Below are 15,018 nucleotides of genomic sequence, written 5' to 3'. Positions count from 1 at the left end.
CGCCTCTTCTGAACGTTACCCACAAATGACCAAGGACGTGTGACCTGTGTGGTCCTTGTGGACAGGCGTCCTCAGTTCCTCCATCACTGTTTCCTGTGGCTAAAGTCATTTTTAGAGAAAATAATCTAAAGGGTCTGTGTCCTCTTCTGGCCTCTCTAAGGTGTTCACCTCAAGGTTTGCTCAACAGGCAAGACCTCAAATCTAGAGGAAGGGTAATCCTGTAGTCAGTCCCAGGATGTGGCATTTGTGACCCAGTCAGCATTCCTGTTGATTCTGATGGCCATAGTCTTCCCTGCTTGCCAACATTTGCTGCCACTGAGGCAAGGCTGGTCCTCCCAGGAAATTAGGAGAGAGATGGTAGAGCCCATATAGGGTTGTCATTTTAATTTTCTAACAAGACAGGGATATCTAGGCCTTTATTTGGAAGCACATTTTAAGGTTTTATTTAGGTATATTTGCAACTGACATGCAACAAAATGAACTGTCTAATGTGTACTGTTTGGTGAGCTGGGACATAGGGATCAAGCTCTAAAATGGTCACATGTGACATAAACTTATCTCTCACCCATATACAGGTTAGGGCAAAACCAGGCATACAGATGTGAATATGCAAAACACAGAGTTGACTCTCTATTTTTCTAAATTAGTATTTTACATATTTAAAAATATTTTTATTGACTTTTCACGAAGAGAGGAAGGTAGAGAGAGAGAGAGAGAGAAATGGTGAGATTAGAAAGAAACATCAAACAGCTGCCTCCTGCACGTCACCTACAGGGCATCCAGACAGGCACGTACCTTGAGCTGGAATGGAACCAGTGAGCTGGAGGGCAAGGGATGGTGCTCAAACACCTGACGTTCACTGGCAGGGTAGAGATTATTCTTGCTTTTTTTTATTTTTAAATTATTGTAGTAATTTCCATGCCAACAGCTCTACATCTACTTGAGCCACATCCTGTATTTACCTCCTGCCCTTTTGTAATCTCTCTTACTGCCTTCCCCAGGCCTAAATGTAGTCATTGATTTTCCTTCCTTTACAAGATTAGTTAATATTTTTTTAAGATTAGTTAATATTTTTCATAATTTCAGAAGCACTATAAGGGGTATACAAATATTGCTTTCCTTCATGCTACACAGTTATTTTGAGATTCAACACGAATGCTTATGTGAATAGTTAATTATTTTTTATGGCTGAGTCATACTGTGTTCTGTGAATAACCAGTTTACCTATTGATCTGTCTATGGTTTTAGTTATTTCCAGGTTTGGGATATTAAAAATAAATCTGCTGGGAATATTGCCTTCAGTTCTTTATATAGAGGTATGTTTTACTTATCAAAGTGATGCAGTGTAGGTAAATGTTTTACCTGTTGGTATATGCAGAACTGTGTTCTAAATGGTCATTCCCTTGCCTTTCCGCCCACCCACAGTAATGAAATTTTTAGTTTTTCCACAACCCTGCCAGCACATGTGATGTTTAATCTTTTTAATAATAGGCCGAGAAATGAGTATAGTGTTAACTTGCTTTGTTTTAATTCCATTTCCCTAATAAATTTTTATGGTGAACGTTTTTTCAAGCTATTATTTACACTGTGTTTGTCTCCTTTGTTGAAATGTCTGGTCAGAATCTTTTGCCAATTTTTTAAATGAATTTATTATTTTAACTATAGGTTAGTGCAGCATCTAAGATGTATTTATTCATTTCACTCAATCCTCAATGACTCAACTGAAATCGTTGCAATGTAAAACTATAAACATTTTTTTAAAAATATTTTTTTATTGATTTTTGATAGGAAGAAAGAGGGATAGAGAGATAGAAACATCAATGATGAGAGAGAATCATTGATTGCCTGCCTCATGCACGCCCCCATCTGGGGATCAAACCCGCAACCCAGGCATGTGCCCTTGCTTGGAATGGAACCCAGGACCCTTCAGTCCCCAGGCCAATGCTCTATCCACTCAGCTAAACTGGCTAGGGCTCAACCCCTTAATTCTTTTTTTAAAAAAATATTTTTTATTGATTTCAGAGAGGAAGGGAGAGAGAGAGATAGAGAGAGAGAGGAGAGAGAGAAATATAAACTATCAGAGAGAAACATCTATCAGCTGCCTCTTGCACATCCCCTACTGGGAATTGAGCCCACAACCTGGGCATGTGCCCCTGTTCAGAATCGAACCTGGGACCCCTTCGTCCACAGGCTGATGCTCTATCCACTGAGCCAAACCAGCTAGGGCCCCTTAATTCTTTTTTAAAATTGTAATCCTCATCTGAGGATATGTTTATTGCTTTGAGAGAGAGAGGAAGGGAGGGGCACAGAGAAAAAAAAGGAACACCAATCTGAGAGGAAACATGGACCGTTTGCCCTTCATAAATGCTGGACAGCAGATCAAACCTGCAACCTAGTCTGTGCCCACACCAGGAACCGAACATGCCCTTTGATTTAAGTGGGCGAATAAAATGAAGTTGCAAGAGATTGAGCCGCCTGGCCAGGGCAGCACCTGAAATCTTCCCGTTTCCTTCAAGACCGTGAGTTAGTATGACTCCGCATTTGGGGGAGTGTTTGTTTTGCATGTTGCCTGTTGGTTGTATGTGTGAATTGGCTGTCCCCTTGGGTGTTCCTGATGTGTGTATTGTGTTCTCTTTGTGTCTGTGTTCTATGTCCGTGTATGTCTGCTCTGGTGTGTTCACGCGTGTGTCCATTGTGTTTGTGTGTGTGTGTCCTGTGATATGACCTCAATTATTTCTATGTATGTCCATTGTGTGTGTGTGTTCCCCTCAAGGTGTTCCCTGTGTCTGCAGTGTGTGTCTGTGTGAGCCTGGCCATAAGCCCTGCACCTGAGTGCCCAGCTGTGGCTGGGGGTGTCCTGTACCTGCGTGTTTCTGTGCTTGTGGTGTTGGTATGTTTCCCTGTGAGTCTGTGCACCCCAGACACAGGCAACTGCCTAGGCAGTCTCTGGAGGGGTCAGAAAGGGGCCGTCTGCCCCTGCTCTCCCAGCCTCTGCTGTCCCTCAGGGGGTCCCCTCTCAGGCCTCAGGGATGGATGAAATGAAAGGTCAGTTCATAGAACCCCAGGCTGTGGGAAGGGGAGGAATTAGGGAAGATTCTGATGGCAGACTGGAGTTAGAGAGAGTGCATGGGGAATGTTTGTGAAGGACACTATGCTTCCTGGAGGAGCTGGGAATCCAGGTCCCTTGGGAAGGAATGAGTGGGTGGGTGCATGTGGGGGGAGCTGAAGGGAAAGACTTCGAGGCTCCTAACCCCCAACTCAGGAATGAGGAAGTGGACGTCCCTGGAGAGGGGTGTCCCTTGCCCATGTGAAAGCGAGGCTGACCCCTAAGGGAGGAAGGTGCCCAGGGCTCCATGGATCATCATTCCGGGACTTCTGGGCTCTGGTCATCTCCTGGGAGTGCGTGGCCAACCAGGACCCTGGGGCCAGGAGGGGAATTAGGGCCACAGATCTCTTCACTGTGGATGGAGGGAAATATGGAGGAACCGCATTTAGCACAGGTTCCTGCACAGAAACCACAGGGTCACCACTGAGGTTACCGGCAGCATTTTCACCATCAGCCCCACCTGCTGGGGCCCTCACCTGGGCAACACAAAAGATCCAGGGCCTTGGAGGCTTGGGTCATTGATGTTCATGTAAAAGCACATGGATGCTGGAGGCTTCCAGCCTGTGCCCTTCCCAGTCAACACTCTTAACTTGTGAGTCTTCCTGTGCACCAAGTGTGTGACCGGAGGCAGCCAGGGGTTCACCCAGGAGTCACACTCAGAAGTGGGTTCTGAGTTTGCTGCCAATGCCATCTGCCCAAACTCCTTTTCTGAGGTTCACTGCTTTGGAACTTGTCAGGATGGTTTAGGGCAGCGGTTCAAAACCTGTTGGTCGCGACCCTTTGGCGGTCGAACGACCCTTTCACAGGGGTCGCCTAAGACCATCCTGCATATCAGATATTTACATGACGATTCATAACAGTAGCAACATGACAGTTATGAAGTAGCAATGAAAATAATGTAATGGTTGGGTCACAACATGAGGAACTGTATTTAAAGGCCCAGAAGGTTGAGAGCGAACCAGTGGTTTAGGGCAAGCAGGGGACAAAGTCCACCTGGATGAGGAGACAGGGACCCATCCTGAGGACTCCCGCTGTCATTTCCTACCCATCCCCACCCCTCTCCTTGGCCCTGCACAGTCCCCGACAAGAGGCTGGCAACTCGTGGTCATGTTAATGGGGCCCATCGAGTAAGTATGTCAGGTTCTCCTCCTGACCACCTGAGTTTGACTTCAGCCTGTGATGTGCTCTGACCAATGAAATGTGCTGGGAGTGAAGCCTGTCACCTCTAACAGAAGAGTCTGGAAACACGGAGACTGGCCACCCGCTATGTCCATCTCTGATAACACCCAGCAGGTACCTACAAGGGTGGCCTCTCCTTTATCCTGGTCTCAGGAGAACAAGGGTGCACATGGGGTATGAACAAGAAAGATACCTTCTTTAATAAAAGCCACTAAAACTTTGGGGCTGTTTGTTACCCATAACATCTAACCTGTCCGAATGGGAATGCATCTCCTATTCTGCCCTCTAGGAGGCAGCAGAGCCTAACATTAGAAGCCAGAGCTGTGTTATTAGAGACACATGGGTTTGACTTCCAGCCCTGCCTTTATTAACTCTACAATCAGGCAATTTACCTCTAATCTGTGAGTCTGGATTTCATCTTGATAAAATAGATGCTAAAACGATGTCAAGTTGTGGAAAAGATTGATTGAAATAAAGTAATGCTGGTAAAGCATTGAATGCAGGGCCTGGCACCTGTAGTGAACATTCAGTAACTGTTAGCTCCATAGCTGCACAATGTGTGCTGACTGCAGACATGCAGACAATGTAGGAAATGTCGACTTGTTGGCCTCTGTGTCCTTTCAAATATTGCTTTTAAGCGAATAGGATAGAATTATGCATATATTCTCATAGCCTTATTTTCCTCTTAATAATGTGCTATTTCTGTGTTAAAAATAAAAACACTGGCCCTAACTGGATTGGCTCAGTGGATAGAGTGTCGGCCTGTGTACTGAAAGATCCCAGGTTTGATTCTGGTCAAGGGCATGTACCTTGGTTGCTGGCACATCCCCAGTAGGGGGTGTATAGGAGGCAGGTGATCAATGTTTCTAACTCTCAATCCCTCTCCCTTCCTCTCTGTAAAAAAATCAATAAAATATGTTGAAAAAATAATAAAATAAAAACTCTGAGGGCTGGAGTGGTTCCGTTTTTTGAGTGTCCTCCCATGTACACAAAGGTTGCAATTCCTGGTGAAGCCACAAGACAGGTTCCTGGCTGGATGCCCAGACGGTGGGTAAGGGAGGGGAGGAGGCACCCCACCTGTGTTTTTCTCTCTCCCTATCATTTTCTCTCTCTCTCTAAAAATGAAATTTAAAAAACAGTAACTATCTACATATCCATTTAGATTTGTGGTCTTCAGGAAAAATTGACATAATTTTCACCTCAGGCAGCATTCTGAGCTTCATGGAGTCTGAAATAACATCTCCAAATAAGGGCTCAGTTGCAGACAACACTCCCCATAACCGCCACCAGCCACCAAAACCTAAGGGTGTCATTTCCCACAGCCATTCGGGCGCCCCAACACCAATATTCTCAATGGCCAGCCAGTGACTGGGATCCTAATGCCACCTGCGCGGCCTGGAAAGTTCCTTACCCAAAGGGCAATGCGCCTAATGATGGCTGCGTTTAGCCAATGAAAGCCCAGGAGAGGCGCATGAGCCTGGCGCTCATTGGTTTGGGCATGACTCCCAGATTAGTCCTCCAGGTGGTCATTTTCACCTCCTCGTTCTCTATCCACATAGAGGGCCCAGCGGGCAGCATCAGGACTAGGACAAGCCATCAGAGGCAGCGTCCCCGCTGTGCAGGGGGTGTCTGAGGCTTGTTGACCTGCAGCAGGCGGGATTGAGGTCTCCATGCTTCCCAGACTCCTCTCTGCTTACTGAGGTCAACTCAGCCTCACCCCATTTACCCTCCATCCTACCACGCTGTCAGGCCCTGCAGCTCGCGTCCCAGCACCCAGAACAGTGAGTAGCTTGTAGGTGACACAGCATGTGATGGGGTGAAAGAGGGTGACGGGCTGCAATGCCACTCAGTCAGGCCTGGGGGTGTGGCTGAGCTGTGAGGACTCGGGAATCCCAGGTCTGTTTTGATTGTCAAGGCAACAAAGAAGATGAGGCAAAGTTTTGTGTGAGGAGTTTTACTTTCATCGTCAGGACGCTGGGGCCATGGGTGGTTGTGAACAGCAGAGGGACGTTGTCTGAGGTAGGGTTCTAAACATTTCTCCAAACTGCTGATAAGAATCACACCTTAGAGGGGAGAGGATAGAAATAAGGGACCAGAAGGAGGAGTCTTTTGAAAGATAAGGAACTTGACAAGAGTGTGCACTGAGGACTGAGCCCTGGGGGAATTCAGGTATCACCCAGCACCAGGGATGGGCCAGGGCCCTGAGCAGCCTGAGCCCCTGGGTCCTGGGGTGGGTGCCAGTCCGTCAACAGACCTTTAGTTCCTACAGATTCCTGCAGGTGCAGAGCCACTGAGGGGACTGGGCTGTGGGGCTGATGTCAGGGCGTCACACTCTTGTGGCCTCGAGGTCGTGGGGTCCTGGGGCTGTCCAGCCTCTGTTCCTGCCCTGGGACCTGGGGACATAAAAACAGACACAAATCCCCGAATCCTAAGTCCATGACTAAGGTTGTATGAAGTGGTCCATGTTTTTCTGGCAAACAGTGGAATGAGATGTAGGAGGTCCTTCCAGGCACAGGTTTCAGATGTGGCCGAGGCTGAGAGTGAAGACAGCTGGTTCAGGAACCTGCAGGAATGCTTTTCTTTTGATGGGAACAGGTGAGAATGGGAGCGGAGTCAGGTCTAGAGGAGCTTTGTGACAACACGGTTGTCTGTTCTGCAGGTGATGGGGGCAATGGGAGATTTGGAGCAGCGGAGGCAGGTGATCTGACTCAGGTCTCATTAGAAGCCCTGTGGCTGCAGCATGGAGAGCAATATGGGTGAGAGGGAGGTGGTGTGATCATCTGGGACAGTGGTTGGCAAACTCCTTAGTCAATAGAGCCAAATATCAACAGTACAACAATTGAAATATCTTTTGAGAGCCACATTTTTTAAACTTAACTACATAGGTAGGTACATTGTTATTAACTTTATGAGGGTCCTCCTAAACTGGCCTTTGCTAAAAACATCCTCAGTCTGACTGAGGTATATTCGCTGAGGTCAACCCCTTCCAAATCTCCCATCCTCAACTCGTGCTTAAATCATGTGCCTCCCCCGTGCTGCATATCATTTGGCCCCTCTGCCTGTGCTGTGTCTCCCATCACCCATCCGACTGACACCCTCCACTTTTTATAACAACAGTTCTTCAAAATAGACTCACCCAGGCCGAAAACCGTCTTCTGTAGGTGGGTCACGAAGTTTCAGTCACACTGTACGTGCGCACCTGCATGTGGTATTTGTTATGAGAGCCACACTCAATGGGCCAAAAAACTGCATGTGGCTCGCAAGCTGCTGTTTGCCAACCACTGGTCTGGGAGAGTGTGATGATAACTGGCCCTTGATGGTGGCCGTGGAGATGGAAGACACAGTTGGATCCGGGATTGGTATTTTAGGTGTGGCCACCTGGATTTTCTAATTTTGAAGTTGAGAGAGAGAGAGGTAAGAGTCAGAGGTGAGATGAAGGTCTGTATTTTGCATCTGGGGATATGGAAGCACCATCATCTGGCATAAAGACATTCATAGTGGGAAGGTTCATGTTCATTGCAGATAAACACGAACAAACACTTATTTTGGCCTTTTAGGGTATGAGGTATTTCAGAGACCAGTTAAAGAGCATCTGGAACTCGGAGGAGTTGTTCAAGATGAAGACTACTCAAAAGGAGTGAAGACCGCCTGGACCAGAGAGGAGTTGTAGATCATCATTTTATTTTAATTTGAGGCCCTAGGTCCATGGAAACAAGGTGAGATTGGGGCTGGTGCATATTTACTTATTAAACACTCACCAGGAATATTCTGTGAGCCTTGGTGTGGCCTGGGGTGTTGCACTCAGTCTGGTTGATTTGCTTAGGGCCATGAGTGGCCATCTGTGAGACTCACTGGGCATGGGGTGAAGCATAGTAATCCCTCCTTTGGAAAACTGCTGTTTGAACTACTCTGTGATTCTTAGACAATCTCTTATTCTGTAGGTCAACTCCATTATTTTTAGACTGTACAATAACTTTGCTTTTTGCCTGTAGAGAAGAGATAAACTTAATTGCCTGACATTGCAAGCTAGCCATCTAACTGATACGCTGATATTGATGCCAGGTGCCTGTATAGATATGAAACTCAAGGTTACAGGTGTCTGTATAGATATGACAGGTGTTTGCTAGATATGATATGTACTCAAGGTTACAAGCTGTCTACAAAAAATAACTGACACAAGGGCCTAAGAAAGATATAAAAAGAGAATTATTCCTCCTTTGGGTGTTCAGAATTTGACAGAGGTAATCTGCTCTGAACCTGCATCCAATAGAGATAACTCCAACAGGCTCATAATGGCATCTTGTCCAGCGAGATGATTTTTGATACAACCGGGGTAGAAAGCCATCGGCCATGAGAAATGAGTGGTGAGGGCTGTGACTGGGGATGGGAGATCATGTGCAGCACTGGTGGAGGTTGGCTCTGGATATCTAAGACGTGATGTGGTTCTCAATAGGTGAGGTTGAAGGAAAACACAGTCAGGGAGTGAGGCCTTTATAGCAGGACTCAAGGCTGCCTCAATGAGTGTGGACTCTCAGAGTTGGTGTCGAACTTATTCCTGTTTGAATTTTCCAAGCAGTCACTACACCACACATGCTGAGTAATGAGTAGGAAGTCAGGAGATGAGTATGGGGGCTGTGGGTGTGGGAGTGCAGGTGAGAGAGAGGTGTGGGAGAAGGAGTGATGTGCCCTTGGAGAGGGAGTGTGAATTCATGACCACAGGACACTGGATGTTGCAGTAAGGGTGAATAAGGAGTGAGTCCATTTTTGGTGGTTACTGGCTGATATGATATGACATGATATGAGGAATTTTAGTGTAATTGTCTGAAAATAGGGGTGTTGTGGTGAGACCTGCCAGGTCCAGAGCTGAGGTGTCACATAGATGCACACCTTCCTATGGTTGTTGAGGGCTGACACATTGATCAATGGGAAGGAGATAGCATATATTGGTGTCACCTGGGCTTGCATGTTTGCAGTGGAATGGGGAAGGGAGATAGAAAGCGAGAGAGAAGCACATTACAGAGGCTGTGAATTAGACATTTGGAGGAGAAGGTGAGTAGGAAATAAAGTGTTCTCGCGAGGGCAAATTTGTGTTGCCTTTGAAGATGTGCCCCTGGAAATGAAGCTGTGTGAGAGAAGTGTGGTTCAAAGAATTATGTTGAGCAGGTAGAGCAAAGAGATGGCCTCAACACCATGGTATCAGAGTCAGAAGGGTGAAGCATGAGGCCATGTTTTTTCATGTCTCTGAGGGAGATTACGGGCGATAACAAGAGTATTGCCTGACAGAAGAAGTGATAAATCATTCACATTTTCTTTATGGCCAACATCTCTCTCTTCCCTATGTGGGTGACACCGACTGTATTGACAAGAGGCAGTGTGGCCTACATGTGAGGCCCAGAGCTCAGGTATCTGCTCTCTGCTCAACTGCCTTTATTGTTGTGGGAAGACACAGAATCGGTAGGAATATAAGGAGAGAGTGACTTTGATGGGCCCAAGGCCTGGTGTCTTGTCTGATGAAGTGTAGAGGGAGCAAATGGATGTGGAGGGTGGGAAGTATGAAGAACTTGAAATCCTAAGAGAGAAGCTAATCATGGATTGAACTGTCCCCATTATGACAGAATATGAACTTTGAGGACGTGGCCATTGTCTTCTCTGAGGAGGAGTGGGGGCTCCTTGATGAGGCTCAGAGACTTCTGTACTGCAATGTGATGCTGGAAGTGTTTGCACTTGTCTCATCTGCAGGTAAGACCTTCACGTTTGTCCCAATGTCCTGAGGTGATGTGTACTCTTCCTTTATTCTCCAAACATAGCTCTCACAGCCAGACCATGGGCTCTACTAATATCCCCCACTGTCCTTTCAAATGGGCTGTGGCTGCCAGGGGCGAGCTGTGTGGGGAGTCCTGAGCTCTGGACTCACCAAGCATCCCTTACACCCACTGCCTCAGAAAATGCAAGAAGTGTCTGGGAGTCAGGAGTCTTGCAATGAGCTTAATGGGACCCACTTTGAACTTTCTCTTCCTGGGAAGGTGACTATGTCCTCATGGCTTCCACTTCTACACCATTCATCCAGGTTAGGCTCTGTTACTGCCTGTGCCAGGGTGTCGTCTTTACTTATATGAACCGTAGCTGTACTTGTAACATTCTACCTCAATTGTTGTTTGTAATATTTCCTTCCCTGAATACTATTTCATTCTGAATTGCTCTGGGTGAGTGCTGGCTGCTCACCTCCCTTGTCTTTCTTTCTTTCCTTTTTTTTTTTTTACAGTTTATTAAATAAATTTTTAAAAAATATTTATTCAGATTATCACAGTTGCTCCTCTTTTTCCCCCATAGCTCCCCTCCACTCGGTTCCCACCCCACCATCTGCCCTTACCCCGCACCCACTGTCCTCATCCATAGGTGCATGATTTTTGTTCAATCTCTTCCCGCACCCCCACACCACTTCCCCGCTGTGAATTGTCAGTCTGCTCCCTTTCTATGCCCCTGATTCTATAATATTTCCCAGTTTACTCTGTTCATCAGATTTTTTACTCACTTGATTTTTAGATTCACTTGTTGATAGATATGTATTTGTTCATAATTTGTATCTTTACTTTTTTCTTCTTCTTCCTCTTCTTAAAGAATACCTTTGAGCATTTCATATAATACTGGTTTGGTGGTGATGAACTCCATTAACTTTTTCTTGTCTGTGAATCTCTTTATCTGACCTTCAATTCTGAATGATAGCTGTGTTGTGTAAAGTAATCTTGGTTGTAGGTTCTTGCTATTCATCACTTTGAATATTTCTTGCCACTCCCTTCTGGCCTGCAAAGTTTCTGTTGAGAAATCAGCTGACAATCGTATGGGTTCTCCCTTGTAGGTAACTGTTTTTCTCTTGCTGCTTTTAAGATTGTCTCTGTTTTTTGTTCTTGGCATTTTAATCATGATGTGTCTTGGTGTGGTCCTCTTTGGATTCATTTTGGTTGGGGTTCTCTGCACTTCCTGGACTTGTAAGTCTATTTCTTTCACCAGGTAGGGGAAGTTTTCTGTCATTATTTCTTCAAATAGGTTTTCAATATCTTGCTCTCTCTCTCTTCTTTTCGCAGCCCCATAATTTGGATGTTGGTATGCTTGAAGTTGTCCCAGAGGCTCCATACACTGTCTTCGTATTTTTGGATCCTTTTTTCTTTTTGCTTTTCCAGTTGGGTGTTTTTTGCTTCTTCGTATTTCAAATCTTTGACTTAATTCTTGGGATCCTCTAGTCTGCTGTTGGATCTCTGTATATTATTCTTTATTTCAGTCAGTTTATGCTTAATTTCTAGTTGGTCCTTGTTCATTTCCTCGAGGGTCTCACTAAATTTGGCGGCGGTTTCTAGAAAATTCTTGAAAAACCTTATAACCATGGTTTTGAACTCTATATCCCGTAGTTGGCTTTCCTCCATTTCTGTCATTTGTGACCTGTTTTTTTATCTCCTCGTTTTGGCTGCTTCCCTGTGTTGATAGAGTGGCTTTGTGTGCTAGGTGTCCTTTAGGGCCCAGTGGCTCAGCCTCCCCAATTACCTGAGGGGGGCACTCTTGGTGCACCCCTTTGTGGGCTTTGTGCACAGTCTTGTTGTAGTTAAGCCTTGATTGTTGTAGGTATCACTGGGAGGAATTGACCTCTAGGCCAATTGGCTGTGAGAATCAGCTGTGTCTATAGTGGGAGAACTTCTGTGCTGGAGACACCCTTATGGGGCAAGACTTGCTTCAGTGGGGCTTTGGTGCTCACTCAGTCTGCTCCCTGAGTGTGTCCCTTATGATCTGAGAAATTGTAATCTGGATGGTCCCACTCTGACCACTGGGTACACTGGCTCTTGGATCTCTAAGGTGGTGCTAATTTAGACTCTGTCTGAGGCTACCTAGCAGGAGCTACGGAGAGATATACAGATTCCTCTTCTTTGTTTGGGGTTTGGAGTTATGCAGATGAGATTCAGCTGTGAAGCAATGCAAGCTGCTGTGGGGACTTGCACCTTCTTTTGGATGTTCTGGGTCTCTCTGACCAAGCTGCAGTTTGTTAGGTAATTTTAGATTGCAAAGGGCCAGGCCATTCGTATGCAAAAACCACTGTGCATAGCTTGGGTGGGGCAGGGACTCAGGGAATCAACAGGGCGGAGCAAACAGCTATGGCTGATCCCCAGCCCTGCCCTAAGAGGCCCCGGGTCTCAGTGTCCCCCAGTAATCGCTACAAGCACCTCTGCGAGAAAGCCACCCTTGCGTTCCTCCTGATGCCAGACAGTCCAGGTTCTCCCAGTATGAGGCTGGGTCCCCAGAGACTCACCTGAAACTGGAGGTTAGAGCAGTCAGGAGCTTGTGACTCCCTCCTGATTGAGAAAGCAACCGTGTTCTCAGTTGCCAGTCCTTTCCGTGTGCCCCCGTACCTCTGCACTTCACTTCTGCACCTCCTCTGAGTCTCAGTGTGCTTTTCTCTTTCCTTCTAGTTGTAGAATTTCCACTCAGCCAATCTTCCTGTGGTTCTGGATGATGTGTGTTTCGTCTTTTAGTCGTATTTTTGAAGCAGTTGTGTGAGGCAGCAATTTCAGGTGTTTACTTATGCCACCATCTTGGTTTCTCCTCCTTGTCTTTCATTAATACTCTGAATATTTAGGTTGTATGTATTTATAGAGTAGAAGGTGCATGGAGAACCCTGTGTTCTCTCTCAGGGTGAACTGGGAAAATGGTCTCTGATGAGGCCTGATCCTACTGAGTGGAAACTGGGGGAAGGTATCACATGAGGGCTTTTTTCAGATCACACCAGGAACCCACTTGTGTCCAACCATATTTAGGTGCAGGTGCGTTTCTCACCACCTTATTTCTACATTTTCTTTACCGTTATTGACATTTTGATGACTGATCATTTCATGTGTGACTTCATGGCTTTTGGCTACCTTCACCTTCGTCACCTTTTTGCATCACCTGTCCTGGGCACTGCTCCCTGTGCAGTATTCTCCTGCATGGACCTGCACATGTGTTATCAGGTGCACATACATGCTTAAGTAGTCCTCGAGCCCCTGCTACTGAATTTTACTTGGAATAAGACATAAGCAACCTTCTGCACAGCTTGCCCATGTGACCAGCCGATAAGCCCTGCTGAACACTGTTAGCACAAGAAGGAGCTGATGATCCTGCTTTGATTCCACGTGGTGCTTGCCATCTTTGTGCCATATTTCTGGTGATGCTTTCCTTGTTTTGTGATAGTCAGAGTTCCAGAACTTCACTGGAGCCTTTTCCTAATCCATCCAGCACATCTCTTAATTTCAGACAATTGCGTGGAACGCCTGTATGATGTGCCACATATTTTTGAAATGGAACTTCCCTCATCACCGTAATCAACATCCATTTCCTCCTCATTTCTCTGTTTTCAGGTTGTTGGCATAACACGGATGATGAGGAGGCCTGTTCTGAGCAGAGTGTATCTGTACAAGGAGAGTCACAGGTCAGGGCGTCTAAGACAGAGCCAGCAACCCAGAGGACCCATGTGTGTAAGCGGTGTTTCTCTGTGTTCAAAGATATTCTGCACCTGACTGAGTCACAGGCAGCATACCTTGAGCAGAAGGCCTTCTTCAATGACACACGTGTGAGAGACTTCTGTTTCAGTGCAAACCCTCGCCAGCAACAGAGGGAAGCCAGTGGAGAGAAGCCGTGGAAGGAAGTGGTGGACAGGGCCTCGTTTGTGACCAGGTGCAGCTTCTACTTATCAGGGCTGCCTTCATCCAGGAGGGAGGTTGGGGAAGATTTGCCAGCCACCTCAGAGCTTCTCCAGCACCAGGCCCCTCTGGACACTGAAGAGCCACACAGTGGCAGTGATACTTCCCAGAAATTTCTTAGTGGAAAAGGTCATAACCAGTGGGGTCAATGTGGAAATCCTGCCAGCCACAACCAGAAAGTTGTTCAACAGGGCGTCTGCAAGGGAGAAGTGAATTATGCATGTAACAAATCTGGAAAAATTTTTAGAGGAATCTCTAGCCTCATGCAATATAGGAAAGTTCACAGTGGAGAAAAGCCATATGAGTGTAGTGATAGTGGGAAGGCCTTCGGATATAAGACTAACCTCAATCAACACCACAGACTTCACATTGGAGAAAAGCCCTATGTGTGTAGTGATTGTGGGAAGTCATTCAGGTATATCTCTGTTCTTAATCAGCACCAGAGAGTTCACACTGGGGAAAAGCCATATGAGTGTACTGATTGTGGCAAGACTTTCAGTCTTAGGTCCAACCTCACTGAACACCAGAGAGTTCACACTGGAGAAAAACCTTATGAGTGCAGTGAATGTAGGCAGTCCTTTAGACGAAGGTTTATCCTCAGAGTACACCAGAGAGTTCACACTAGAGAAAAACCTTATGAGTGCAGTGAATGTGGGCAGTCCTTCAGACAAAGGCGTAACCTTACTAAGCACCAGAGAGTTCACACTGGAGAAAAACCTTATAAGTGCAATGAATGTGGGAAGTCCTTTAGACAAAGGCATACCCTCACTGAACACCAGAGAATTCACACTGGAGAAAAACCTTATGAGTGCAGTGAATGTGGGAAATCTTTTAGATGCCATGGTAACCTTTTTACCCACAGGAGAATTCACACTGGAGAAAAACCTTATGAGTGCAGTGAATGTGGGCAGTCCTTCAGACAAAGGTGTAACCTCACTGAACACCAGAGAATTCACACTGGAGAAAAACCTTATGAATGCAGTGAATGTGGGAAATCTTTTAGATGCTATAGTC

At 46.2% G+C, this 15,018-nt stretch overlaps 1 protein-coding gene across 1 annotated transcript; it reads left to right on the top strand.

The window, feature by feature from the left end:
• Positions 1 to 9,903: 9,903 nt before the first annotated feature.
• Positions 9,904 to 15,009, top strand: LOC118655084 (zinc finger protein 551-like; the record flags this gene model as incomplete). Its single annotated transcript, XM_036306522.1, has 3 exons — positions 9,904 to 10,024; positions 13,663 to 14,419; positions 14,672 to 15,009. Coding segments are annotated over exons 1-3 (1,216 nt in total), but the record flags the coding sequence as incomplete, so codon positions are not given.
• Between the last annotated feature and the right edge of the window lie 9 nt (positions 15,010 to 15,018).

The sequence above is a fragment of the Myotis myotis genome, unplaced genomic scaffold (assembly GCF_014108235.1).
Source record: "Myotis myotis isolate mMyoMyo1 unplaced genomic scaffold, mMyoMyo1.p scaffold_m19_p_42, whole genome shotgun sequence".
Lineage (NCBI taxonomy): Eukaryota > Metazoa > Chordata > Mammalia > Chiroptera > Vespertilionidae > Myotis > Myotis myotis.
Note: the sequence above shows the minus strand (reverse complement) of the source record. Positions and strands in the feature narration are given on the sequence as shown.